This window comes from Sphaerodactylus townsendi, linkage group LG13 (assembly GCF_021028975.2).
Source record: "Sphaerodactylus townsendi isolate TG3544 linkage group LG13, MPM_Stown_v2.3, whole genome shotgun sequence".
In the NCBI taxonomy this organism is placed as follows: Eukaryota; Metazoa; Chordata; class Lepidosauria; order Squamata; family Sphaerodactylidae; genus Sphaerodactylus; species Sphaerodactylus townsendi.
In genome coordinates, this window is record NC_059437.1 from 14450668 (window position 1) to 14478275 (window position 27608).

At 45.6% G+C, this 27608-nt stretch overlaps 1 protein-coding gene across 2 annotated transcripts; it reads right to left on the reverse strand.

Moving 5' to 3' along the window:
* Window positions 1–146: 146 nt before the first annotated feature.
* Window positions 147–27603, reverse strand: AIFM1 (apoptosis inducing factor mitochondria associated 1). Of its 2 annotated transcripts, none has more exons than XM_048515001.1 (17): window positions 27431–27603; window positions 21753–21880; window positions 18913–19006; window positions 18557–18586; window positions 16684–16808; window positions 16456–16586; window positions 14698–14788; window positions 10254–10338; window positions 10048–10124; window positions 9303–9411; window positions 6879–6986; window positions 5135–5223; window positions 4885–5025; window positions 4113–4255; window positions 1815–1939; window positions 589–785; window positions 147–438 (listed from the first exon to the last, which is right to left on the reverse strand). In XM_048515001.1, the coding sequence occupies exons 1-17, from the start codon at window positions 27507–27509 to the stop codon at window positions 367–369; spliced, it is 1824 nt and encodes a 607-aa protein (XP_048370958.1). In that variant the 5' UTR covers window positions 27510–27603; the 3' UTR covers window positions 147–366. The 2 variants fall into 2 exon arrangements, with proteins under 2 accessions (XP_048370958.1, XP_048370957.1); XM_048515000.1 differs by lacking the exon at window positions 21753–21880 and adding an exon at window positions 24794–24936.
* Window positions 27604–27608: the final 5 nt, after the last annotated feature.

Genomic DNA, 27608 nt, shown 5'->3' on the forward strand with positions numbered 1-27608 from the left:
CGACCTGCTTACATGGCAGCGAGTAGAGGGGCTGGGGCAGCGTAGCCTTTCAGCGTTTCACTCCCGGAACACGCAGCTGCCCTCCCCACCCCTCACGCTGCCGACATCCAATGTAAAGGAAGGCTTCGGACCAGTTCTTACAGATCTCGGTTTCACTTAGAATGTTAATCGGGCTTTATTTGTGGTGCAAAGAGAACTTTGGGCCACTGCAAATATTTACGCGTGTTCATATATGGGGTGGGGGGGAGGAGGCATGCAGCTAAAAATGCTGACACTGCCTGCAGCAGATGCCCACCCACCCTCCCTTCCTTCTCTCTGCTGTTTCCAACTGCATCCTTGCCTGGGGGCAGAAGTTGCCCGCAGCATTCACTCCTCGTGGATGTTAAAGAGCTTGGCAACTTCATTGAGGTCGGTGTGCTCTTCCCCATCTTTAATGATCTGAGAGACAGAAAGCAAACAACTTGAGTCTGAAGTGGCTTCCACTGACTGCTCCCTTTCCACTGGCTGCCACCGGGGACTTGCACACACCCACTGCAACGGCTGGCAGCAAGACCCATTTCCTCCCCCAACACACGCACACACACAGACCTTTCGAGCGATCGGCATCCTGTTGAAGATGTTCCATAGCACGATGCCCACCACCACTTTATCCCTGAGGTAGAAAACAACTCCTTTGCCATAATCCTCTCCCTGCTGCGGCACCTGCGGGCTGGAAGAGGAGGCGGCCGAGACCTTGAGCTCCACAGCTTCAGTCTCGGTTTCGCTTTCGGAGCGGATTCCAGTTCCTAGGGCAAGCGTTAACACAAGCTCAGTTCGGGCACTGCAATGAGCCAAGGTTGCTCTTCTCCAGGGGACGGCTGGAGGTCTCCCGCTATTACAACTGAGCTCCAGGTGACAGAGCAGTTCACCTGGAGAAAATGGCTGCTATGGAAGGTGGGCTCTACCACAACATAGCCTTTTAAAGTTCCTCCCCTCTCCAAACCCTGCCCTCCTAAGGCTCCGCCCCCCAAATCTACACATTGTTTTCAACTTGGAGCTGACCACCCTAGAAGTGACACTGTCTGCATTTAATCCTAGTTGAATGCATGACTAGTATGTATTGTCAAAGGCTTTCGTGGCCAGATTCAACTGGCGGGTGTGGGTTTTCTGGGCTGTGTGGCCGAGGTCTGGTAGATCTTGTTCCTAACGTTTTGCCTGTATCTGTGGCTGGCATCTTCAGAGGTGCATCACAGAGAGAAGTCTGTTACACAGGACTGGGCACAGTGTGGCCACACAGCCCGGAAAACCCACAACAACCACACGACTAGTATGTTTGAAAGCTGAGAAATCCAACCAGCAAACCAGAGTTTCTAGCTGCTTGCCAGTCTTAGCTACATTTTCCATGCTCTCAGGCTAAGTTCCTCTCCACAATGAAGAAGCTCCCCGGAGGCAAGATATCAGCAGCAGCTCAGGTTTGCCAAATCAAGTGTTGTGCCATATTGCCATTACTACGCAAACCCTCTTTGAGGCTTTGTTTTCTGGTGTCCACACTTTGTCAATTCAAACGTGGCAACTCCATGCTTTCTTAAACCACGGTTAGGTGTGAAGCACGCATGCGTTCCTTGGTACAAGCGTCACACAGAATCTGCTTACATCTCTCACCCTGAAACATGCTAGCTATCTTTAACACTGCCTGAAGATGCGGTGCTGAGAAATCAAACCTGTTTGGAGGAAACGGGTGGCATGTCTTCTCAAGGCCTAGCTATGCACCCCAACATCATCACCACAAAACTGACTGCCAAGAATCCTTCTGCAGTGATGGATTAAAACCTTACCTGACTCCTCTGTGGCAGATTTTGGGGTGTCCTTTGCTGTTGCTTTAGCAAATACTCCTACAGTGGGCAAGCTGCTGTCTACAAGACCGATAGCCTCATAGCCTACATCTGGGCCCAGATCACTCCTAAAAAGAAGCCAAACAGCAGGGACTGTTCGTTCAGAAATCCAGTAACAGTTCGTTTCTCTTTACAGATGAATGTAGGACACCGACCCCCAAAGACATTTTGACCCAGGAATGCTTTTTCGGCCCAAGGAGTTATTTTTTGAGTAAGATTTCAGATAATGAAGAGTTGTAGCCCAGCACTAATGAATTCTACAGTCCACCTGTGTTTTGCACTATTAATTCTTATTAACATTTATTAAGCCACTAAAAAACTTTTCACAGAACCAAGAGATGATAAAATGGATAGGACATATTTCAAATGAAAACCAATCAGTTTTCCTTCTAAGGACTCTCAAACGTGGTGTAGGAGGTTATGACCTCGTGTATCTAATCTGGAGGAACCGGGTTTGATTCTCTGCTCTGCCGCCTGAGCTGTGGAGGCTTATCTGGGGAATTCAGATTAGCCTGTGCACTCCCACACCCGCCAGCTGGGTGACCTTGGGCTAGTCACCGCTTCTCGGAGCTCTCTCAGCCCCACCTACCTCACAGGGTGTTTGTTGTGAGGGGGGAAGGGCAAGGAGATTGTCAGCCCCTTTGAGTCTCCTACAGGAGAGAAAGGGGGGATATAAATCCAAACTCTTCTTCTTCTTCAAACACCATGGACACCATTTTGGAAGAGGCACTGCCCATTCTCCCTCTTGGAAACTGGAATGCCTCTTCAATGGTGTGTTGCCATGACACACTGGCATCACTTTGCAAAAACAAAGTTTGTTCTGTACCTTTCATTCATACCAAATTCATACAGGTAGATACATCGATCAATTTTATTTATTTATTTATTTATTATTCCACTTTTATACCGCCCTCCCCCGAAGGGCTCAGGGCGGTTTACAACATTAAATAAAACAGTGGATATGTTGAAAATTAAAACAATTTAAAAGCAGCATTCGGTTATATCAATTAAAATAAGATGGCCTCCAGCTATTAAATCTCTACATAAGGGAGGAGCAGGTTTTAGTTGTTTCTGGGCACCCTATCAGCGGCTGGACTCTCCAAAAGCCCGGCGGAATAACTTCGGTCTTACAGGCCCTCTGGAACTTCGTTAAGGTCCCACTTGGAGATCGGACAGCTGGAGGAAGAGCATTCCACCAGGCAGGGGCCAGGGCCGTAAAAGCCCTGGCCCTAGTGGAGGCCAGCCGCATCATAGAGGGGGCTGGGATCACGAGCAGGTTGGCCTCTGCTGAACGCAGAGACCGACGTGGGACGTATGGGGCCAGACGGTCTCTCAGATCTGAAGGTCCCAGACAGCATAGGAGGCCTTAAAGGTTAACACCAATACCTTGAAGACAATCCGGAACTCAACTGGAAGCCAATGCAGGCGATGCAACACGGGCGTGATGTGGTCTCTAAAGGCACCTCCCGTGAGCAAACAAGCCGCCGCATGCTGGACCAGTTTCAATTTCCGGATCAGCCGCAAGGGAAGGCCAGCGTAGAGCGAGTTGCAATAGTCTAGCCTGGAGGTGACCGTTGCATGGATTACAGTGGCCAGGGTCATTAATCAGGAGGCAACCTTGTTTGTTCTACATCTATCTGTCAAAGAGGCAAAGACTTCTGCAGAACCTAGAAACCTCTTCTCACTGAACATCCTCCTCCCTGGCATCAGAGCACTTACCCAAGAGTGCAGAGTACTTACTGGATCAATTATCTAGTGCACAGATGTCACACAACTTGCGCCCTCCAGATGTTATGGACTACAGTTCCCATCATCCCCTGTCAGCATAACGCTTGCAGGGGGTGATGGGAACTGTAGTCCATAACATCTGGAGGGTCGCGAGTTTGACACCTATGACTTGTGGATGGTGTGTGTGCCCCAACCATAAGGACTAGGCAAATTCTTTTTGTTTTAAGTAAAATCCAATCTAAGCTATTTCAAATGGATGACCCATTCTGTGTCAAACACCAGCTTTGTAGAATACATGCAACTCTTCTGTGTAGGAAACGCTCTCACAGTACAGCCAGGAGCTGATGAAAGATGTCTGATTTGGTATTCTGGGAAGAGACTAGCTCTGGAGAGGAAGAACAGGTCTCTCCACCCCTTTGCTCTTTTAAGTGTGGTTGCTATACAGGGACCTTGCAATAACTTGCACTACAGTTGGCTGTGGAGGGAAGTCAAAAACAAGCCATTCCACCTTACCAGAACATAGACTGGTGCCAATATGGCTTTGCCGCCCCGGTCATATTCTCTCCTGCAAGCCTTCCACTCACGACGGCATGGTCATGGTGCTCCACACGTCGCCTGCCCAGCTTGATGTCATAGAAGCAGGCAGCATCCCCCGCCTTAAAAGAAACCACAGAAAGACCCAGGCAGGAAAGGCCAAATTAATGAACAAATGCTACAGATAAAAGTGTTCTCAGCGTCTTGGTGCAGCTTCAAATTTTGGCACTTTCGATCCCCAACTGAGGGAAGTAAGATTTGATCCTTGTAACGGTTGAGCAGCACCACGTCATAGTGGCACAGAAGCAAAACGTGAAACGGGCTTTGAAGGAGGACAAAAATCAGGTAGAATGATGCTGCCCCGCCCATCCATGTCTATTCAAAATCTACTGTCACACACCAGTTCTGTTTTCTCACCAATAGGTAGCTGTGAGCTTCCCATGAGCAGAGGTCTGCAACCTTGGCTCTCCAGATGTTCACGGACTACAATTCCCACCAGCCCCTGCCAGCATGGGAATTGTAGTCCATGAACATCTGGAGAGCCAAGTTTGAAGACCCCTACCCATGAGGATTAAAACCTACTTACAGAATCTTTCATGTGCAACTGGATTCCAAGAGTGAGGGGACAGCCGAATCCCACTCGCAAGGTTTCTAATCTGAAGGCTGCTGCTCTTGTTTCCTTCACCACCCACCTATCTCGTTTTCAGCAATTCAGCTGAAGCGAGAAAGATGCTGCTCCATCACTACTTACCACCCAGATATTGGAACGGGCCTGCAGCTCTGCGTTAACCCTGAAGCCCCCGAAGTCCGAGTCTACCTCCAAGGCCGCGGACTTTGCCAACTCCGTGTTGGGCTCCAGACCTACAGCCGCCACAATGTGATCCGTCTCCACCTGAGCAGGAGAGAACGCACACGCGTGCAAAAACAGATTAGCTCCTTGCTTCTCACTGCTCACACCTGGCAAGAGAGAAGGGACCCCTCTTTCATGCTGCCTTACTCACTTTCCTTCCATCCTTCAGTTTTATTAGCAGCCGGTTTTCAGAGACAGACACTGACTTCACAACTGCATTGGGCATCACGTTCACCCCCTCTGAAAGGAAAACACAGAATAAATCTGCAGCCCAGAGAAAAGCACCGAGGCCGGAAAGCACAGTATCCCTACAGACTGGGCCAGTGGGTCACTGTCTTGGTCGCAAAAAGGCAAAGGGAGTCCTCTGTGCAAGCATTAGTGACCCATGCAGTAATGTATTGTCGAAGGCTTTCACGGCCGGAATCACTGGGGTGCTGTGTGGTTTCCGGGCTGTATGGCCGTGTTCTAGCAGCATTCTCTCCTGACGTTTCGCCTGCATCTGTGGCTGGCATCTTCAGAGGATCTGAGAGTAGGAATGGAAAGCAAGTGGAGTATATATATTTGATCTCACAGTATATATACTCCACTTGCTGTCCCTCTCAATCTGAAAATACCAACCACAGGTATACAGAACAAAACCCTTTTAACCAGGCTCCCACAACACCAATACAATGAAATAATAAGCATCAACAAGGTTTACTAAGCAGACTATGTTTATGGGGTGGTTTGCCACTGCCTTCCCCTACAGCTCACCCCTCTGTGCCACAGGGCAAATGACACAAAGATTGCACACTAAGTGGGAGCAGACATTACAATCGCAACCACAGGCTGGATTCCTGCAGATCCATTTGGCTGACTGCATTTGAAAAGCTTCTTGCGCATGAAAACAGCACCGCCATTTGAGAAATGGATGCAGGAAAGATGACCTACAGTCCAGCTCCCCACAGGAGACCAAAGCTACAGGGCAAACAGACTCACTTCCAGTCCCAGACCGTTGATGTGTGCTGCACGTCGGTCATCTCTCCCTCTCCCATTCTCTCTCATACACACACTCACGCGCCCTACATCTCAGAGTTTGGTGGGACCTGTAGACTGCCTACCATGTCTCCTAACGCTGAATGTGCCTGCAAATAAGTGTGTGGATGTAGACTGGAAGAAACCATGGTGGTTATGACCAGGAAGCCAACAGCCAGTGGAGAGACAGATTTGGCAGACCAGCCGGAGAGGACTGTGTCTGTGCACGTCATCCAGGTAGGCAGGAGGTTCAATGTGGAGCCAGCATATAAAAGACTGGCCACTTGGGTCACATCTCCAGTAGAAGACACGATGCTGATGCTCAGCAGTGGCTTTGAACTGAACAAGCAGCAGCTGGGAAAATACTTCAGACAAAAGGCTGGGACCCAATTCAAGAGGCCCATTGTTAATCGACTAAATCCGTATCCATTTTTCAGTATTTCTAAAGGGAAAAGAGGCAGAGTTTTAGAAGACAAGACGTGCATGCAAATTCCAGCAGGAACCATCTTGGAAGAGGCATTACTTCATGCGTGGCAGACTCAGGAATGCCTCTTAGACGGTTCCTGTTTTAAGGACTCTTATTTTTTAAAAATGTATTTTTAAAAAAATTTGCTCCCCAGTTTTTCAGGAGCAACTTTAGAACATGCTGGTGACCAGGAAGGAGGTTACTAGAATTTGAAGAATTAGCAGTATTCTCAGGCACTCTCAGGGACCGAATCATAGATTTGTGCTTCCTGTTGCACAATGGCCACAAAACAGACAGATGCATACTGGTGAAGACATTCAGTGGAAAGGATGAGGAAGCATCAGCTGGGCCCCAGGCTGATGTACAAAGAGATGCTCAATGCCTTTGAGCAGCAGAAGGCAGAGAAAGACTTTACCGTGGATAACTTTATTCGTGGTCCAGTTGCTCAGGTATTCAGGAAGGACTTTGCCCATGTTGCCGTTCTCCGGGAACATCTGGATCACCTCCAGACCCTTTGACTGTGCTGAAAAGGAAACCCAAGAGCTTATGGTATTGGCCAAGCTGGGGGGAGGGATGAGGCCAGCTACAGCCAAGCTGAACAAACTGATCCACGGATTGTTGTATGTTAAGCGAGGCCTTCTCAATGCCTAAGAGAGGTTTTCACCCAGGCCAAACAAACTTCCTACTGATCATCATCCATTCTCTGCTCGGTTGTCCCAGAATTCTGGCATGCAGCAGCACACAAGGAAGGTGGCTGAGCCAGGGTTGTGAAGTCCAAGCTTCCCAAAGTGCTTTTCCAGACATGCAGAGTTCATCTGCTTGAGATCTTGCCTTAACTGACACAGTTCAACTGACACGAAAAGTCTCCACCATCATTCAAACCCACTAATAGCTCCATGACCCTTTACCAAAACTTAGGACAGCTGTCATGACAGAGAAGGCCACCTGTCTCCAGGGGTCACCTGTCAGGTTCCCAGAACAGGGCCTCAGCTGTATCTCTGTGAATGGGCAGGTTGATCAAGGGTTGTCATTCTCTAGTTTAAGGGTACCCAACCTTTTTATGATTGAGGGCACCCTTAGGAGTTCTGACATAGCGTGATGGGCACAGACACAAAATGGCTGCCAACATAGCTGCCGCAAGAGGCGGAGCCAGCAATAAAATGGCTCCTACAGCTTACTTTCAGTCACGCAGTGATAATCCTTGAGCTATTACAGAAGCTGGTGCCAAAGCAATATTTTTAAAATCAGTACAGCCAATCAAATCTCCAATGGAAAATCAGAACCTTGCTGGGCAAAGCCCCCCCCCCTTTTAAAAAACATTTGGTGGGCAGTGGGCAGCGTGTTAGGGACCTCTCTTTTAGATGGCCTGATCCCAAGCCACTTAGGAGCTATGTGAGCCAAAACAAACAGACCCTTTTAATTGTGCCTACAAAACAAAATGGAAGTCAGTTAAGGTTTTCTGACACCAGAAAAAGGATCAGTCTGGTAGGCCCCCATTATGATTGGCCTAGTTGCATGACAAAACTTTTCGCTTGTTGCCAGTCTGCCAGCCAGTGTTGGAATTACCTCCGGGCTTGATAGGCAAAAGGCCAGGCTCTCAAAATCTAGGGGGTCTTTGGACAAGGTGCAACAGACACTGCAACAGACGCATGCATTTTATTTATGCTTTTCCCCCTGATCACTACAGCATTTAACAATAACATCTCACGTCCTTTAGGGAAGAAACTGTGAACTGCAGGATTTTAAACACCCGTCATCATCCTTGGCTTTACTCAGTGTCGTTTAAAACACTCTTCCATCTTTTTCTAGTCATGAAGGTGGGGGATTGGGAAGAGCTTCGCAAGTGGAATAGCCTAGGCCCCAGGGCCTCTCTTCATCTAAATACGGCACTGCTGCCAGCAACTTTTCCGGATTACAAAAGTCTACACTCCAAGATGGGTAAGCAAAGGCTAAAGAGATGCAAAGAAGAGGTGCTGGTGTTACTTGTCTTCTTCCTCTATGCACAGGCGTAAAAGCAAGAGATTATTTCCCACTGGGGCATCATTTGCAGAGGGTACATTTCAGTTTAGAGAGTAAGCACATATTCCACAAGCTTGAAGTTGTAACGCACAGACCTGGGAAAGAATCCTGCTGCTAGACCAGGGGTAGGGAACCTGCGGCTCTCCAGATGTTCAGGAACTACAATTCCCATCAGCCCCTACCAGCATGGCCAATTGGCCATGCTGACAGAGGCTGATGGGAATTGTAGTTCCTGAACATCTGGAGAGCCGCAGGTTCCCTACCCCTGTGCTAGACAGAGGACTGACAAAACAGGGCTACAGACAGAGCTCTGTGTATTCAATGCTGATGCCACACAAGTGTGGAATTTCATATGTAGCTCAGAACTGCAAATGCTGACTGCCGTGGCTTTCGCATGTTTCAAAAGCAAGTTTCTGCAAAGACAGGCTTGCCGGTGTGAAGGCGAGTGAAATCTCATAGCCAGAGGCAGAATAAGTGTTCAGGCAGTCAGGTTTTTAAGTGGCCTGAGCCCCCGCCTTGCCACAAATATCCACCTTTTGCATGATTTACAGATTGCAAAATTCTCCTTATTGCAGAAGTTTTAAAACCTGGAGAAACATGCCACCATAATGAAGCAACTCACTCCAAAGCAACTCAGGATCACCTTGCTTCTTGCTCTGCATTCGGAGCACTTTACAATTCCGGCTTTGTTTATCGGTGATAGCTGCTCTCCACCATAGGTTAGGCAAAGAGCGGAACTGATTTACCCATTAACCTTTACGGCTGAGCACCTATTGGAACCCAGGCCTCCCACCCTCAACTATCCATCAGTCACACTCACCCTTCCGCCCCAAAGCGCAAGCCAGCTCGCTCCCCAGGAAACCGCCGCCGATAATGGTGATCGACTTGACTTCCCTGGAAATTTCCTCCAGTGAGCGGAAGTCATCGATCTGCAGGGAGAAGGGAAAGAGGTCCAGGTTTTTTGTTTTGGTCTCTTTGCTCAGTAGCAGGAGCGATGCCCCGTCTCGAGGCATCTGCAGAGGAGTTCTTGTTTTAGCCCGCACCTCCAACTAACTTTAGACTGCAAGCTCTTCAGGATTCTTTCCCTCTTAAAAGTATCAAGCAGCTGACTGTGCTTCATACAAAATAGCAGTAAAAGAAAACTGCCAAGGAGTAGGAAAGCAAACTAGGGGACATGCTGCCTCTTGTACTGGTTGCGATACGACATTTGCAAAAGGCCTTCATCAGCCATGGCACCTGGCTGATATCTTAACTGGGGACTTTAAAGCTAAACAGAGCAATGGATTCTCTTATTTGAACTCTCATACTGCCATGGAAGAGGAGTGACCTTAGGCTGGTAACATGCTCTCAGCCTAAGGTCACTAAGGTCCCCTCCCTTGCATGCCGCCCCTCACTCCCTCCCTCACTCCCCTCTGTCCCTCCCCTTCCCTTGCATGCCACCCTCCCTCCCCTCCCCCTTCCTCCACTAGGGTGGGTGGGCCATGTCCAGATGCTGGGGCCCTCCCCTGCCTTGCATGCCACCCCTCAGCCATCGCAGAAAGACTTCCCACCCAGGTCAGGATTACCTTTCGGAACAGCGTGACTCTCCGTAGCACCTCTTTGCCCGCCCTCTCGATCACAGGAAGATTCCTCGGGGAACCACCTGAAGATGCAATTTAGATTCCAAGATCAAATTCTGAAGACCTGAATTCTTGAGCATGCAAGCCTGCTGGAGAACAACTCCAGTCTCTTCCCTGATCAACGGAGGGAAGAGAAAATCCCGCATCCTCACCTGTGGCGATTAAGCACTTGTCATAGGAGATTTGGGTGCCATCATCGAGTTTCACTACGTTGCCCCGAACATCCATGTGGACCACCTGCAAGGCAAACCACAAGATCACATCTTGCGGGGGGGGGGGGGGGGTTCTGAGACATTCCTTGTGGCCTTGGCCTGAAGGCAATTTTCACTCAGGAATACCGTTTCCAGTTTGAGAGGGAGCAGCATTAAAGGGTTATCAGCATGTGCCCTTTTGAAGTGGTATCATCTTCTAAGACAGATGACACAGGAACTTCATGGCGAAAAGTCAACGTGCCAGTTTCTTGGCTGCTGTTTGCTAAACAAAATCTACCACTTGTAACAGCCACACTGGTCACAAGAGTCAAACTTTCTCCTCTAATACTTCTCTTCTGATTGCTAATTGCTGCATTTCTTTTATTGGTAGCTACAGAAGATAGGAAAATGAGTCCAGCGGCACCTTAAATACTACCCAATATTTATACCAGCGGGAGCTTTGGGGAGTCATTTTGCACATAAGAAACATAATTTCCTTCTAATGCGCATCTGAAGAAATGAACTGTTGGTCACGGAAGTTCCCATGGGAATAAATACTGCTAGTTTTTAAGGAGCTACTGAACTTTGGGTTTATTTTGCTACAATCCAATTAAGAAGAAGAGAAGAAGAGTTTGGATTTATATCCCCCCTTTCTCTCCTGTAAGCCACCACAGCTCAAGTGGAAGAGCGAGGAATCAAATCCGGTTCTCCAGCTGAGAGTGCACCTACTCTTAACCACTACGCCACGCTGGGTCTCTGAGGTCCCTTCCGCACACCAAAATAATGCATTTTCAAACCACTTTCACAACTGTTTGCAAGTGGATTTTGCCATTCCACACAGCTTCAAAGAGCATTGAAAGCAGTTTGAAAGTGCATTATTCTGCATGTGCGGAATGAGCCTGAGACAGCTACCCCTGTAAATTTACATAGGATAAGGCCTTAATCTGCATGACACCCTTTGCCTACCAATGTTTACAAGGCAGTACTTGCCACAAGCGCTTTTGGGGTACTCTATCTGCTACTGTTAGTTCTGTAGCTGAATTTTGACGCCTCCTCCTCCATGTGGGTGTGGAAGGGGAATCCTGTTATTTTATTTCTGACTTCATCCTTTTAAAACATTAACTTATATGGGCTTGTTGTCACTAAACTTTGCTAGCTACTGGGTGGGTTTTCTCTCCTAAACCAAAGAATGGGATAGAAATCTATTAATTAAAATAACGAGAAATGTGAGCTAAAGAACCATCTTCAGTATCACATTAAAGGAACTGATGGCCCAAATCTCCTCCTTGACAGTTCATTAGGTCACTGCCCAGTTCAAAATCGTAGAGTTGGGAGAGGCCATAGGCGCTCCTGATGTTCATGGGCTACAAATCCCATCAGTCCCTGCCAGCATGGGCAATTGGCCATCCTGGCAGGGGTTGATGGGAACTGCATGAACATCTGGAGCAGCATAGGTTGGCCACCCCTGCCACAGGCCATCTAGACTAGCTCAATGCAGGATCAGCCTAAAGCAGGGGTCTGCAACCTGTGGCTCTCCAGATGTTCATGGGCTACAAATCCCATCAGTCCCTGCCAGCATGGGCAATTGGCCATCCTGGCAGGGGTTGATGGGAACTGCATGAACATCTGGAGCAGCATAGGTTGGCCACCCCTGCCACAGGTCATCTAGACAAGCTCAATGCAGGATCAGCCTAAAGCAGGGGTCTGCAACCTGTGGCTCTCCAGATGTTCATGGACTACAAATCCCATCAGTCCCTGCCGGCATGGCCAATTGGTCATGCTGGCAGGGGCTGATGGGAAATGTTGTCCATGGACATCTGGAGATCCGCAGGTTGCAGACCCCTGGCCTAAAGCATACCTTACAAGTGTTCGTCCAGTCACTGCTTGAAGACTGTCAGGGATGGGGAGCACACCATCTCCCTAGGCCCGTGGTGGTGAACCTTTGGCACTCCAGATGTTATGGACTACAATTCCCACCAGCCCCTGCCAGCATGGCTAATGGGAATTGTAGTCTATAACATCTGGAGTGCCAAAGGTTCGCCATCACTGCCCTAGGCAGCAGATTCCACTGCTGAACAATTCTTACTTTAAAAACCTTTTCCCTGATAGCCTTTCCACCCATAATTTAAACTCATTATTGCAAGTCCTATCCTCTGCTGCCAACATGAACAGCTCTCTTTAAACAAAGGAATCATCCCTTCAGCTAGTCAACAGGCTCCTCAAAAATGTATGGCAGTAAAACAGGGCCACTCATATACTAGATCAACATAAATACTTTTAAATTAAAAAACAGACCCACCCCTGACAAAAACAAATATCTGAATGCGGATTGAGCATGCTCTGAGTAGTCAGAGAACACAAAAGGTAACTGAGTGTTAATTAAAGACAGGAGGAAGAATTAGGAATCTGTCCTGTGTTAGCCCCTCAGTTTCCTGGAGGGAAAATCTGAGGAGAGGGACAGTTCCCCAACAGTGTATTCCCTCTCCTCCGCTTTATAAACAATAATATGCACAGTTAATGCATCTAGATTTCCAGTGTTGTTACCTTCCAGTGTGGTATAGTGGTTAAGAGAAGGTGGATTCTAATCTGGAGAACCAGGTTTGATTCTACCTCCAACTGAGTGGCAGAGGCTTATCTGGTGAACCAGGTGCATTTCCACACTCCTACATTCCTGCTGGGTGACCTAGGGCTAGTCACAGTTTTTGGAACTCTCTCAGCCTCACTTACCTCACAAGGTGTCTGTTGTGGGGAGAGGAAGGGAAAGGAGCTTGTAAGACATCTTGAGTCTCCTTACAGGAGAGAAAAGTAGGGTATAAATCCAAACTCCTCCTCTTCTACTAATTCAGTTTCCAACACTTTACTAAGAAAAGCTCTGTAGCTAGAAGCCCAAACAGCTCTGTTTTCTTTTTTAATTGGTTTTTATAGTTTGCCTAACTGGACCTATAATGTCATAACATGCTATTATCCTGAGCAGCTGTTAACATATTTTTTCAAATACAACTAAACACTGGCCTAGGATCAGCCAAGGTTTATGCAGCCTTTTGGTTTTTATGCTCTGATGATATCATTGTGTCCTTTATGCTTTGATGGTTTACCGTTTTGACATTTTATGGTGGTCTGGCTTTCCACAATTTTATATATCATGACAGTTTTACAGCTTAGTGTTTTATACAGCTATGCTAGCATTAATGCTGTGATATTTTAAGACATTACTTATTGGGATTAAATTTGATCTGAGTGATTTTGCTATTCACATTTTTTAATTCTGATCAAGGTGATTTACCATTTTAATTGTTTTTATGCTACTTTTAGCCGCCTTGGTTACTAACAGTCATTAACAGAAAAGGGGGATATCAAGTTTCTATACAGAGGAAGCACAAAGAGGCCAACGAGAAATGAAAAAGTACCGCTTCCTTTTTCATTACACACTAAGACTATTGTTGACATTTTTTGTCATCATGCACAAAGGCAATACCTCCTATGTAATATTTTATAGAAGATTTCTTGGGAGCCAGTATCTAGAAGACATATTTTATTTACTTCTTTATTTTGATTGATTGATTGACTGATTGATTTTGGAACCTGTTCTATCAATTTAAAAACATTATGTTAGTCACATTCAATAATTTAAAACCAAATATTCATTTTTATCTCAGTTTTCTCCTCAGTGGGGACCCAAAGTTGCTTACATAGTTCTCCATTTTACCCTCACAACATCCTTGTGAGGTAGATTAGGCTGAGAGCATGTTACCAGCCTAAGGTCATTCCTCTTCCATGGCAGTATGAGAGTTCAAACTTGGGTCTCTGAGACGATAATTCTACTCTCCAATCACTATGCCTACACTGGGGCATGTGTGCCATTACAGATATTTTTGCTTGTTAAATTGAAGAAGGAGGAGGAGGAGTTTGGATTTATACCCCACCTTTCTCTCTTGTAAGGAGACTGAAGGTGGCTTACAAGTTCCTTTCCCTTCCTCTTCCCACAACAGACACCTTATGAGTGGGGCTGAGAAAGTTCCGAAAAAAGGTGACTAGCCCAAGGTCACCCAGTGGGAATGTAGGAGTGCGGAAACACATCTGGTTCACCAGATAAGCCTATGCCACTCAGGTGGAGAAGTGGGGAATCAGACCCGGTTCTCCAGATTAGAATCCACCTGCTCTTAACCACAACACTACGCTGAAGGAGAAAGCAGGAAACCCGTAGTTTTTAAGACAACCCACTGGCACTCTGCGAATTTCACCATTCCCGCTCCACTTTTATCCTTACTATCTCTTATCCAACAACCAAGACTCTCTCCCTGGCACAGTCATCTTCTAATCTCCCTTTACTGCCTGGTGGGTGGTCAAGAAAACAGAGGAGGATCCACAGTAGCACAGCAATAAATATGGCTTCAGTTCCACCTACCTTCCTTCCAGACAGGACAGCCACTCCTCCATTCTCTGTGTAAGGCAGATCACGAGCAGGTATGTAAAAAGAAGGTGGCTGAAAGTATATACTGGAGGAAGGGATAGAAGATAAAAGAGACACCAGTGTCAAAGCATTTTTTCCTTCAGAACTGCTTCTTCCCAAATTTATGTATTTATTTACGTCATTTATACCCTGCATTTTTCCCCACTGACAGTCCAATGCTGTTTACATTTTTCTTTTCTCCTCCATTTTCTCTTCACAACAGCCTCATGAGGTAGGCATCTCTGCCGGCTTCTAATACCGTTGGAGGGTGATGTGTTCTAGATGTATAAAGTCTAGCAGATGGCTGCCAGAAATAGAACACCTTTTCCTACTAGGATACCTTCTTGGTGAAATACTACCCCATGATGATCTTTAGAAAGCTGGTTAAAAAGTTCCTCTTTTGGAACAAATACTTACTGTTTAGGACAGTTGGCTTTTACGGGTTAGGGTCAGGTGTGTAGCTGTGTTAGTCTGAAGCACCAGAAAAAAGTTTGGGTCAAGTTTGGGTACCTTTAAGACCAACAGAGTTTTACTCTTGGCATAAACTTCTGTGTGCATGCACACATGTACCTGAAGAAGTGTTTATGCGCACAAAAGCTTACACCAAGAATAAAACTTTGTTGGTCTTAAAAGTGCCACTGGGCTGTAACTTTTTCTCTTCCAGATTAGGTTTAGTCTGTGCTAGATGGTTACTCTGTCTCACCAAAAGAACAAAACCAAAATTGTCACTTAATTCGCCACATGCTGGACCGTCTTTCTTTTAGAATGCTCCATTTGGGTCCCCAAATGGAGCATTCTAAAAGAAAGACAGTCCAGCATGCGGCGAATTAAGTGACAATTTTGGTTTTGTTCTTTTGGTGAGACAGGCCATAGGTGTGATCATTCATGCTGTTCTCATTGCTGATTTGTAACGCTGCCTGCAGAACCCTTTGCATTTTGATGCACAAAGGGGCATGGGAGTTTTAAAACTAATGTAAAACATCAAAATTCACATGGTTACTAAGAGAGAGATCCATTAGATAATCTAAAGGGCCTTTCTGATCCTGAGCCCTTTTGATCAGGCTTCCTGTTCGACTCCATTCAATGACAAACATCGAGCACAAGTTGAGATTGATTTATTTTATTTATTCACATGCTGCCTTTCTGTTCAAAGGAACACCCTCAGTGGCTATCAAGTATGGAATCCAATTTTAAAAGGTAAAGGGGCAAGCACTGGGCCATTACTGACAAATGGGGTGATGTCACATCATGACCTTTATTGGGCAGACTGTTTAGGGAGTGGTTTGCCATTGTCTTCCCCATTCATTCCACTGACCTTGGAAGGATGGAAGACTAAGTCAACCTTGAACTGGCTACTTGAAACCGACTTCAGTCAGAATCAAACTTGGGTCGTGAACAGAGCTCTGACTGCGGTACTGCAGTTACCGCTCCACACTACGGGGCCCTTGAAATACTATTATCACCCATGACACAACAACTAAGAAGATCTCCCCAGACAAATGGCAGCACCTCCATATCGCAGCTCCTTCGAAAGGCATCAGCAGTCAAGGAGTGGGGATGAGCAGATGGGAAAGCTCAAGCTAGATGACCAAGTCTTCCCCAGCAAAGGGCAGAGATGGCACCAAATCCTGCCCAACACATAATCTGGACAAACCCCTCCAGCCCACCCCCACTGATACTCATTTTGGTACAAAGGAGGAGCAGGGAACCAACCTCCGCTCTTTGCCGTTCCATTGTTTGAACCGCAGAGTTTTCGTGACATCCGGGTCTTCGGAAAACCAGAGCTCCTTGGAAAGTGGGGGCCGCATGTAAGGAAGCTCGGGGTCTTCAGACACAATCAGCACCTTTGAAAGCAGGGTGGAGGAAAGGGTCAGTTCAGAGCCTCGATAAAAATTCAGGCATCGACACGGATTCAGACGCTTTGCTGTTGCTATCGCTTACCCTGGCACCAGGATCCCGAGCCCGAATGGACCTGGCAGCCGCAAAAGCAGCAGTGCCTCCACCAATCAGCAGGAAGGGAGCATGAGACGGACATTCCGGGCGAGCAGCGGCCTCTGCCTCAGGGGCTGCAACAGATGGATAAAGGGGTAGAAAGGGAAGTCTGCCTGTCAAAATTTCTTCCAAACACATGTAGGGAAAAAGAACTAACCAGTTTTCATTCCTCTGCAGTGGGAAACTTACAACAATACTGCATATTTATACAGCACGTTCATGTTTTCCCAGTGCTTCATATACATTTTCTTGCTAACAACAGCCCTGCAAGGTCCATGTTGTTGTACCACGGAGGGAAGCCTGAGATAATTTGTCTAGGACCTTGTATGCCAAAGGCCCAATATGAATGGGGGACTTCCTGATCTGCAGTCCTTCTTCTCCCCAAAGATCCTCTTCTGTATTCCCCCTCCCCCTTATTTTGGTCAGCATTTGGAATAGAACCGTCAGAAAGAATCCTGCTTCAGAGAGTCAGTGACATGTTTGCCACACCACCTACGAATGTTCCAATTCTTATCACACCTGGCCACTGTGTCTAAGCCACTGTTCAATCAAGGAGCCCAGCAGGCAGGAAAGCGAGAAACGGGCAAATCTTCACAGGGGTAGGAAAAGAGAATGGAACGCATGCCGATCTCACATCCGAGGAGCAACTGTTGCTGTCAAGAAGCCGTTTGCCGCTGTGGGAAGAGCACCATCACCATGTCTAAGAATCATTACTTCCTATGAAGAAAACCTGAGATGCGTGCAAGTTTGAAGAGGGACTCCTCCCCAGCAAACCATTAGAGAAGAATGATAGTCTACAAAGATGGAAGGAGCAGGAGTCTGACAATCCCAAACAGGTCTACCTGGAATTGAGTTCCATTTTATTCAGTGAGGTTTAGTCTCAGGGAATTGTTTATAGAATTGAAGCTTAAGAATGGCAAGGAGACAGTGCAATCTTGCATAGAGTTACTCTAGTCTAAATTCACTGACTTCAAGAGAGACAAGAATCACTATATACAGGAAGGTAACTGTGATGCATACTCAAATCTGCCAGTTTCTTAGGCTGTTCTGGATCACTTCATTGCAGTGATGCAGAAAAGTTTCTACTGTTTAACCTTTTTTTGGCAAAAAAAATTCATAAAACAAATCTGTAATACAACAAATGGCTATAGTACCAGTAAAATTAGTCAGTTTCAAAACTGTGATTAATTTTTTTTAGGGGACCATTTCTAGGAAGCAGGCATATCCATTTCATTCTGTCACACAATCTACTACATACGAAGACATTTTAACCACATGAAATGGGTTTTATTGATTCCCCCCCACATCAAGTGTTTGCTTCCTGGCATTAAACCAAGAGTCAACAGAGTCCTTTTCCACTGCTTAGGTAAAGCTGATTTAAAACTGAAATGACATTCACTGCAGGATCAAAACATTTCCCAGCCAACCATTCCAAGGGGGTAAAAGTACAGTATTTTCCTGGGAGCTTCACCCAAGTATTTGGCTGATTCCCACCCTGCTAGGAGGGGGAGCGGGGGGAGCTCGAGGTGTCCTGTACACTCCTCCCACGTTTGGGGGTGGTTGCGTGTGGGAGTTTTATTCTAGAATGTTTTGTGGTTCTAGGATTGGCTTTACAGTGGTTTTATTCTCATACTGTATGGGACTTTATTATGGCTTTTACTGTAACCCTCCCTGAGGCTGTCGAAAAGGGCAGAGAATGAATCTAAATAACAAATAAACTATCACCCAAAATGGAGACCAACTGATCAGCTTCCATCAGAGCATCTGTTACGTTCAACTACATCAGGGACCAACTTCTGCTCATCTTTAAGCATCCACTCACCTGCTGTGCTCTGGGAGGCAGCATCTGCTTCTGAAAAGAGAAAAGAAATGATTTGGCAAGATGCCTGAGCACAGGTAAACAGAATATATTTCACACACCACAGATCTGACCCACATGCTAATTAAGTGGGGATGCTGGAAACAGCCAACCGCCAGGCATATCCAGCTACAGAAAAACTGCCCCCAGCCCACCTTTCATTCTTACATGCCAGGAAATCTCCTTTGAATCATGGGTCTCACCTGGTTAATTTACCATCCACCAATATCTTTCTTTGAGCAGATAGTCTGCAGGCCCCCCACATGACAGCCAATATTCTAAAATTTGCAAGAGACACCCAGGGCCAGGTAAACTCTCACCTGCTGGTAGCTTCACTTCTTCCTGGTGGCCAGAACTCAGTGTTGCAATCCGCTCATTGTAACGCTGTTTGTCTTCTTTCAGCGTCCTATAAAGCTACAGAGTCAAAAGGGGACATCTGTCATCCATTTGCTGGGTGTGCTCAGTTTCTAACTTCATTGTGCGCTTTAGGTGTCAATTTGGTGATCAATATAAAGGGGGGGGGGGGACTCAACACCAGGTAAATCAGTAATTCTACGAGGATCCAGTTAACTGTAACAGTTTATAATCAAAATTAGTACGTAAAAAGTGTACACCTAATTAACAATATTTTAAGGAAATATTTCTGGAAATTTTCCCAGGCATTCCCAGGAAAATTTCCTAGGCATTTATGAAGATTTTCCTTAAAATATTGTTAATTAGGTAAGCCAAAGGGCTTCTGTCTTCTTGCAGACTCAAGGAAAGCAGCTTCATTTCAACAGCTAGGCACAGAAGACCCTACAGGAGACCATGTCTTTATGCAGGGATCCTGGACATGAACTGGAAGAAGGATCACAAGGGTCCTATTTGGCAGCTAGGCAAAGGGAGAACCATCTGCCCCTCCAAGGGACCTCTGCTACCAAAACAAACCAAGGCTTTTAGCAATTACTAAAACTCTAAAGCAGGCACCGGCAACTGCTGACAGTCCAGGCAGATTTGGTCCCCTGAAAGGTGCTGATTGTATTTTTGCATTGCAGTGGAATGTTATTAATTCTTGTTTTTAGATTTATCGAACAGTTCAGTAGGCCACCAAGTTTTGAGTGCAGGAAAAGCATCATAGAGATATCTGACATCACTAATTGTAATGGTAAACTGGCCTAGCTCTGTGCCATTTATAAAAACAGAAAAAGCAGACCACCCACAGACAACTTAGAGGTCTCTACGTAGTCAAGGGACTTCCCAAGTTTCCAAGAAAAAAAAAACCCAGGCTTTTGTAAATTGAATGAAAAAGAATTAAACAATTCAAACTAATGAGGACTAAATATGCGTCTGAAAGGACGGACGACAGCAGCCAAGGGCCCATGGAAGCAAAAACAGCCTGTTGAAGCTCCCGGGAGCTTAAGGAATCTTGGAGGGGGGAGATTTTGCACGTGAGGATTTTCTGGTTATTCTCCTCTCCAGCGATTCTTTGACAGCAGACGTTTGTAAATAAATCTTAACCCAGAGATGATGTGGAAGAAGCCATGATGGATTTGGGCTTGGGATTTGCCGCTGCCAGCATTCTGGCTTATAGCAGCAACGTACTGGTCAGGCACTATTCAAGTGACTTCACATAAAACTACTTCTAGGCCGGAGAAAACATTCTTTACAAACTCTAGCTACATGAGTAGCTCAAGATTGTCTGTGGGCTACATTTGGCTTTGGACTCTGCCCCCTCCCCCACCTGAAATAAAATCAATCCAGAGAAACTCCCAAGGAGGAAAATAAGGAATTTAGTAGATCAATAATTCCAACTCTATACTACAGGTGAATTAAAGTGCATCTCCTAGCTTGAAGCAGAATCTCAAGGATTTGGGGGAAGGCAAGACTGAAGGAGGGAAAGGGGAATAGTACAGCAACTGGTAGCAAATGCTAAAGGTCTGCAAACAATGTACCCTTAATTTGACACAAAGCAATAAAACAGACAGAGAAAAGGATAGCACCGGCAGGCACAAACGAAAAGCTGGGTCTTCAGGGAAGGAAAAGCCAAAGATTCATGCAAAGGATCCAACAATACCAGAGGCACGCACTCAGATCATAGTGTCTACTGGAAACCTGAAAAGGCTATGGCAGCTAGAATGATAGGGATGCTGCCTCAACTTCTGCTTCTGGGTTACTGAACTGCTTTGAGGAATGAGGGTATAGGTTTGCTTAGCAACGGAAGAGCAGGCTTCGTGGGCAAGGGTCAGTGTTTTCACTTTTAGGGCAAAGGTCCTGGGTTCCAAAGTCCCAACAAACCCAAGTGAACAAGGGAATGGATATCAAACATTCCAGGAAAGGAGGGGCGCATTCCTCATTGGGAGAACTCTGCATTTAGCAAGTCACAGATTCCGTCCCTTCCACCCCAGTTAAAAAGAATATCAGGAGGCAGGGTGGAACACAAACTCCTTGAGATCTTAGAACACTGATAGCGAACCTTTTTGAGACCGAGTGCCCAAATTGCAACCCAAAACCCACTTATTTATCACAAAGTGCCAACACGGCAATTTAACCTGAATACTGAGCTCTTAGTTTAGAAAAAACTGTTGGCTCCAAGGCGCGTTACTCAGGAGTAAGCTTGGTAAGCAACCATGCAAAACTTTGAATGGGTTATGCCCAGTGGCCCAGGCCAGCCTAGATCTGTGTGTGTTTGTGTGATTTTCTACCCCCCACATGACGAACTCTGCGCGCGTACCCACAGAGAGAGCTCTGAGTGCCACCTCTGGCATGCGTGCCATAGGTTCGCCACCACTGTCTTAGAAGATCGCTGCTAGCCAGCTATGGACAAGATGGACCAAAGGTATGAGACAGTTTAGGGCAGCTTCATATATTCCAAAATGTTACAGAAGATAATATTTTGCAATTTACATTTTGGAAGGGACAGCAGAAGTTAGAAACCCAAATTTAGACATGGAGACATTTGTGAATGGATCAGCTTGGGGAGGGGAGCACTACAGCATTTTACAGTGTCTTTATTCTTATACAGCGTCCCTTTCAAAATCAGTTTGAAGGACAGTTTGCCACAGGACTGGATCCTCTGATTTTAATTCACTCAGCGCACACACACAAAAAGCAGCCTTTGGTTATGCCATGCACATAACGCCCCCACCAGCCCCACGACCAACCACAACAGTAAGCATCTTACATAAATGCTTGCCCCTGTGACTGTTCCTCCCACAATTAAGAGGTACACAAGGTTGCTGGCGTCTTTCTCGGGAGCCCCTGAAGACGATAGTGATCTAGAAGGAAGTCTGAGGTGCGGACACTGCAAAACTGCAGGCAGACGAGGGGAGAAAAGAAGAAGAAACAGGAAAAAGAAAAAAAAAAGATTGCCAGGTATTAAAATTAAATCACTAGATTATACAGGTCTTGGGTTGAGCAAAGCTTCTGGCTTTGTCAGTTAAGCTTCTTCAGTCAAAACTGCCTTGGCTGTAAGAGGGAAGATATCATATTTCTCTATTCTGCCCTTCCACCAAGAAGTTCCGGGCAGCAGATCTCGTTCTTTGCCATTTTATCCTCATAGCAACCCTGTGAGGTAGGGAGGCTCCAAAACGAACAACTGACTCAGCTTCTTGGCTGAGCGGGTATTTGAACCTGGATCGTCCTAATCCTACGCAATGCTCTAGCCCAGAGGTGTCCAACTCTGGTGCTTCAGGTGGTCATGGACTACAATTCCCATCAGCCCCTGCTGGCATGGCCTCAGCCAAGCTAGCAGGGGCTGATGGAAATTGTAGTCTATGAACATCTGAAGCACCAGAGTTGGACACCCCTGCTCTAGCCCTTCTACCAGACTCAACCACATGACTAAGCTAATGAAGACTTCTTCTATTCTTTATTCATTCCAGATCTGTTGTTCTCCATTAAGAAAGGAAACCCTGTTCAGATGCTGAGGCACCCTCTACCTGCGTAGCTATAAAATAGGCACGGTTAGGCGAACACAGCTTTTGAAATGATTTTTCTATATTTTATTAAGTATTCAGTAGACATTATTCTATCCTTTGTCTAGTACTCAGCAGATGTGAATGTTAGGTAGGCAGTTGCCTGACCCCAGATCCAACAGTTCGACTTTTTTCCTTATTTCCTTTGGTCTATTTTGCTTAGAGTACTAATTATTTTTCTTTTGAGAACCAGTGTGGTATAGTGGTTAAGACCAGGTGGACTCTAATCTGGAGAACCGGGTTTGATCCCACACTCCTCCAGACGTGCAATGGACTATTATCTGGTGAACTGGATTTGTTTCCTCGCTCCTACACGTGAAGACTGCTGGGTGACCTTGGGCTAGTCACAGTTCTTTCAAAACTCTCTCAGTACCACCTATCTCACTAGGTGCCTACTGTGGGGAGAGGAAAGGAAATGAGTTTGTAAGTCCCTTTGAGTCTCCTTACAGGATTGAAAGTGGGTATAAATTCAAAAATCTTCTACTCTTCTCTCTTCTTTCTTAGTACTATGAGGAAAACAGCCAGTGTGGCACAAAAGGAACAAATAGCTTTAAGTGTCTTTGCCTGCCATTCAAGACAACAGTGACTTTTTCTGCAATCTCCAACCAGATACCACAACGCCATCATCATTTGCATATTTGTTTCTACCCTGCTTTTCTTCCCAAGTGGAACTGAAAGCAGCTTAGAACACTTTTCTCTTCTCCTCCATTCCAACACAATGACAACCTTATGAGGTAGCTCAAGCTTCCGTGGCAGAAGTAGAGATTTGAACGCAGGTCTCCCAGGATCCTAGTCAAACACTCTACCCACTGGGTGACGACATTCTTTTAATGATGAGGCCAGCATTAAGGAACTCATTCTGTGGAGATCATGATAAATACATCCCTGAAGTCTTTAACAGGATACATTATCACTTAGCTCAACCCCACCAATTCCCCTTGCAGACCATGATTTGTATGTACAAAGGCTCTAACCCTAAAGCTTTGCCACTTAAAAGATCTGACATAGGCCAGAACTCTAACCTATGGCATCAACTGCCAGTCAAGGTAGTTAGTACCACCCTGAGGCTCATGGATTATTGGTTTGATTGCTTACTCCCAGTGCCATGTTCCCAGGCAGTCATCCCACACATAAGCAACACACACAAGATCACTCCACGAGCAACCTTAAGCAGATCTACTCAGAGGTAATTCCCATGTTAGTCCATGAGGCTTACTCCAGGGAAACTGTTCCTGGGACAGCAAGCTCAGACTTTCAGAAGTTTCTTGGGGCGTGGGGTTATTACATATGTTGTGTATTTCATGAAGGTGAGAGCTGTCTTGAATATTCCTTTTTCACAGTGTGGAACAGAAACATTTTAATAAATACATCTTTCCAAAAGCTGACCAGATGATGACACCAATGCAGAATCAGAACCTGATGGGCAGAAAGGAGCACTGACTCATGGATACGTTTCTATTTTTGAAAAGTCTGCTTGTGCACAGGGCACGCTCCCAGAAATATAGCAGCTTCAACCAAGACAGCAAAATGAGATTAGAAGTTATATTCAATGGCATGAACTGAACCAGAGCTCCCTGCAGATTCAGGCACGTTAAACTCTTGGGAGGTTTACTTTTCCATCTGCCTGATGGGACCTGCTAGTTTAGAATTAATTTTAAAGTAGAATTTAAACAGATCAACTCTCTTTTTAAGACACTAAAAAGGGAAGGTGAGCTCCAACACCTAAAGAATTTGCATATGACAGGTCCCCAAGAATAATTAGGCATGTATCAGTATCCCAGGAGAAGAAACAAAGTGATTGGCTCTGCTGTTGCTAAGGAGGTCTGAATTGTAGAGGGTCCACAACTGACAACTCAGGCTAAACACACCTGTGTTGACATACATGACATATGTTAACCTGCATGTCCATCAATGCTCAGTGCCCACTATGCATGTGCCACTTAGCTATATCTCTGAGCTGATTTGTATGCAAACTCAAGGCAACAGGCCTAGTGCTAGGTAATTTCTGTAAATGCACCAAGCACTTCTCTAATGAGGCAGAAAAATAAACAATAAGAGGAGAAGATGTTAGCGGTGAACCACTCCTAGGTTCACTTCCTTAGGGCTTTAGAATTCCTGTGAGATTCCGCAGAGAGGAAAAGAAGAAAAAAGCAGAGATGAGATGCAAGAAAAGCACAAACTAAAGAAGAGCCATCATGTAGCAGGCGACATGTTGCTCTTTTGCTCCCCATCAAAACTTTCTACTTACATAGACCCCTGCTCCTAAGGTTGATAAGCCCACCAGGAGGGCAAAGACAGCATTATCGCCTTTGCCCCCAGGAACACCAGAACTAGCCATTTGTCTGCTCAGCTGCACTTCTAAGGGGATTTTCCATCGCTGAAACAAGCTGTCTAAAAACACAATTTGTTAGGGAGGGAAAATTGTCAATAATTAAATTAAGAGACATTAGTGGATCAAATAAATCATCAAGATTGGGAAACTGAGAGCCCAATGACACTAAAACTTTGTTATCAAGGCATATCAGTGTCAGCATTAAAAAGCTGACCTTTTCCTCTCCATTTCAAAATGCAAAGGAACACTGACATTAAGAATTCCATCACAGCAGAGACCAGTTTTTAAACACTTTTATTTTTAATAGCGCCCTCACTCTAAAGAGTTCCAAGAAGCATATGAGTGCCTTCCTGTTTTAGTCTCACAACAATGCTGTAAATAACCTTTAGCTGAGTAACACAGATTTAGCCCAAGGTCATGACTGAACAAGAATTTGAACTAGGCATTCTTAGACCCAGTCCAACAGTCTATACCAGGGGTCTTCAAACTACGGCCCTCCAGATGTTCACAGACTACAATTCCCATGAGCCATACCACTTGGCCATGCTGGCAGGGGCTGATGGGAATTGTAGTCCATAAACATCTGGAGGGCCATAGTTTGAAGACCCCTGGTCTATACTGTGCAGGCTCCACATAAGACAATGCCACATTCATGATCTTAGTTAAAGATAAGGCCTGCTCAACACAGATTATTTCACTTGCATGAAAGTTTATGAAAGCATCATGCAACAATTAGAGCATACTATCGGGAATGTACAAATAGACAATATTGCTTAAAATCAAAGCAAAAAATCTGAGCTTTAACTCTGCTGATGTTACTAAAGAGAATTTGATCTAGACACCTTGTAACATGACGTTGCATTCAAGTCTCAAAACAGGCAGATTTTCATCAGCAGATAACTTTTGTTCATCACCATCCATTAGCCCTGTAGTTTGATTAACCTGTTCATCAACTAAGTCTAAACACCCTCAAGGGCATAGCAACAGATAAGTAATATTCTACATGCCCACATTTTCATCTACAGTTTCTCTACAACACTCTTACCCTATGCAGATTTCTCCACAACAGTCTTACCCTATGCAGATTTAGGCATACAGATGCCCAGGGAAATCAGTGAATCTGAATTCAACTAACTCAGCCTAAGATGGGCTAGTAGAGCAAAAAAGCAAAGAGCCAAACCTGACAAATTCCAGCAGTTCTACCACTTGTTCCTTTGTTGCTAGAACTGCATTTTCAAGCTTTGACTTGGGAACCAAACTGACAGGCAAAGGTAGTTAATAATCCTTCCATCCTAAATACACCTAGAAGCAGTGTTAAGATCACTGGGGCACTTTCCAGTAAAGTTGGGGGTTTTACAGGCATAATTTTAATTTGATAAAACCATCCATGTCCTTCTCATTCATTACTATGAATCTTAAATGTGATTTTAGAAATCAGTTTAGGAGTTCAACAGCCCAGGTTCTATACTGTCCAGTTAGTTTAATGTATGAACATTCCAAATGTTGGTCTCCACTTGCTGATTTAGTTAGCCAGTATCTTAGAGACTGATGATACTGTCCTTTGATAATTCCCAATCCAGATGTTCTGAATTCTACTCTCACTAGTTTTTAAATCTCAGTTTAGTTTCTTGCTGCCGTCACCCTGATTGTAGTTGCAACCTGAATTTTTTTTTTAAAGATGCTCTTCACAAGACTAAAGACAGAGACTTCATAGTAGGGCATGAGTAAAAATAATTCTGGGATATTCTGGCTCTGGCATTTAATTAGAAGTGACAGCTTTACTTTTTATTGATCCGATTTTACTTCCTTTACTTTTATTGATCAGATTTTAATCTTACCCTTCCTCCTAGGAGCTCAAGGTAAAGCACGCGATCCTTTCTCCCTATTTTTTTTCCCTCACAGAATTTTCCACCCTTTTTATTCTGGAAGTTAAACTGAGAAACAGCAACTGGCCCAAGGTCACCCTGCGATCTTTGGAGACTGAACCCAGGTATCCCCAGTCCTAGTCTGACATTCTTCCAACTATGCCACCCTGGCTCAGTTTTCCAAAAAGGCATGACAATATAAAGAACTTATAGAAGGCCTATGACTCCAAGGGCACTTGATACTGAAGCAGTGAGCTCCACTGAAATCAGCAGACTGTGCTTCCTATCCAACTGGTTTGGGTGAATGATGATCTTAATAATTTGGGGGGAATAATCTTTACATGAGTTACTTACAGTGACTAACAACATACCTCCTAGCAAACAAGGGCCAACTTTCTATATGTGACACTTAATGCATCTTACTCTTTGAAACGTCGACCTCAGAGAATAGGTCATCCTGCTCTTGAGGTTTCACAAGAGCGGCAGATATACTTACGCCAAGTTTGCAACAGACAAAAAGTTTGCAGCTGGGGACAGATAAACATGACCACGGTGAACGAGTGCATAAGGCTTTCACGTGCTCACAAAAATCTGATTTATTTGCTTGTTTGCAATATGCCATGCATAACGCACTACCCCCGTTTTGCAAGGAGGATACGGACGACCACCCCCTGAGACTGCCTCTCACCTGCCCCCGCCCGACCCCGCGACCTTGGGCCGAGCGCCCGCACCAGCCTCGCAGCCACGCGGCACCGGAACATGACCATGTGACGGCTACGAGCGCCGACCGTTCCCAGGTGCGCTCCCGTTCCTACAGCCCGGGGAAGGGGGAGAGGAACGGTCCGCTCTGCGCACGCGCGGCTCGA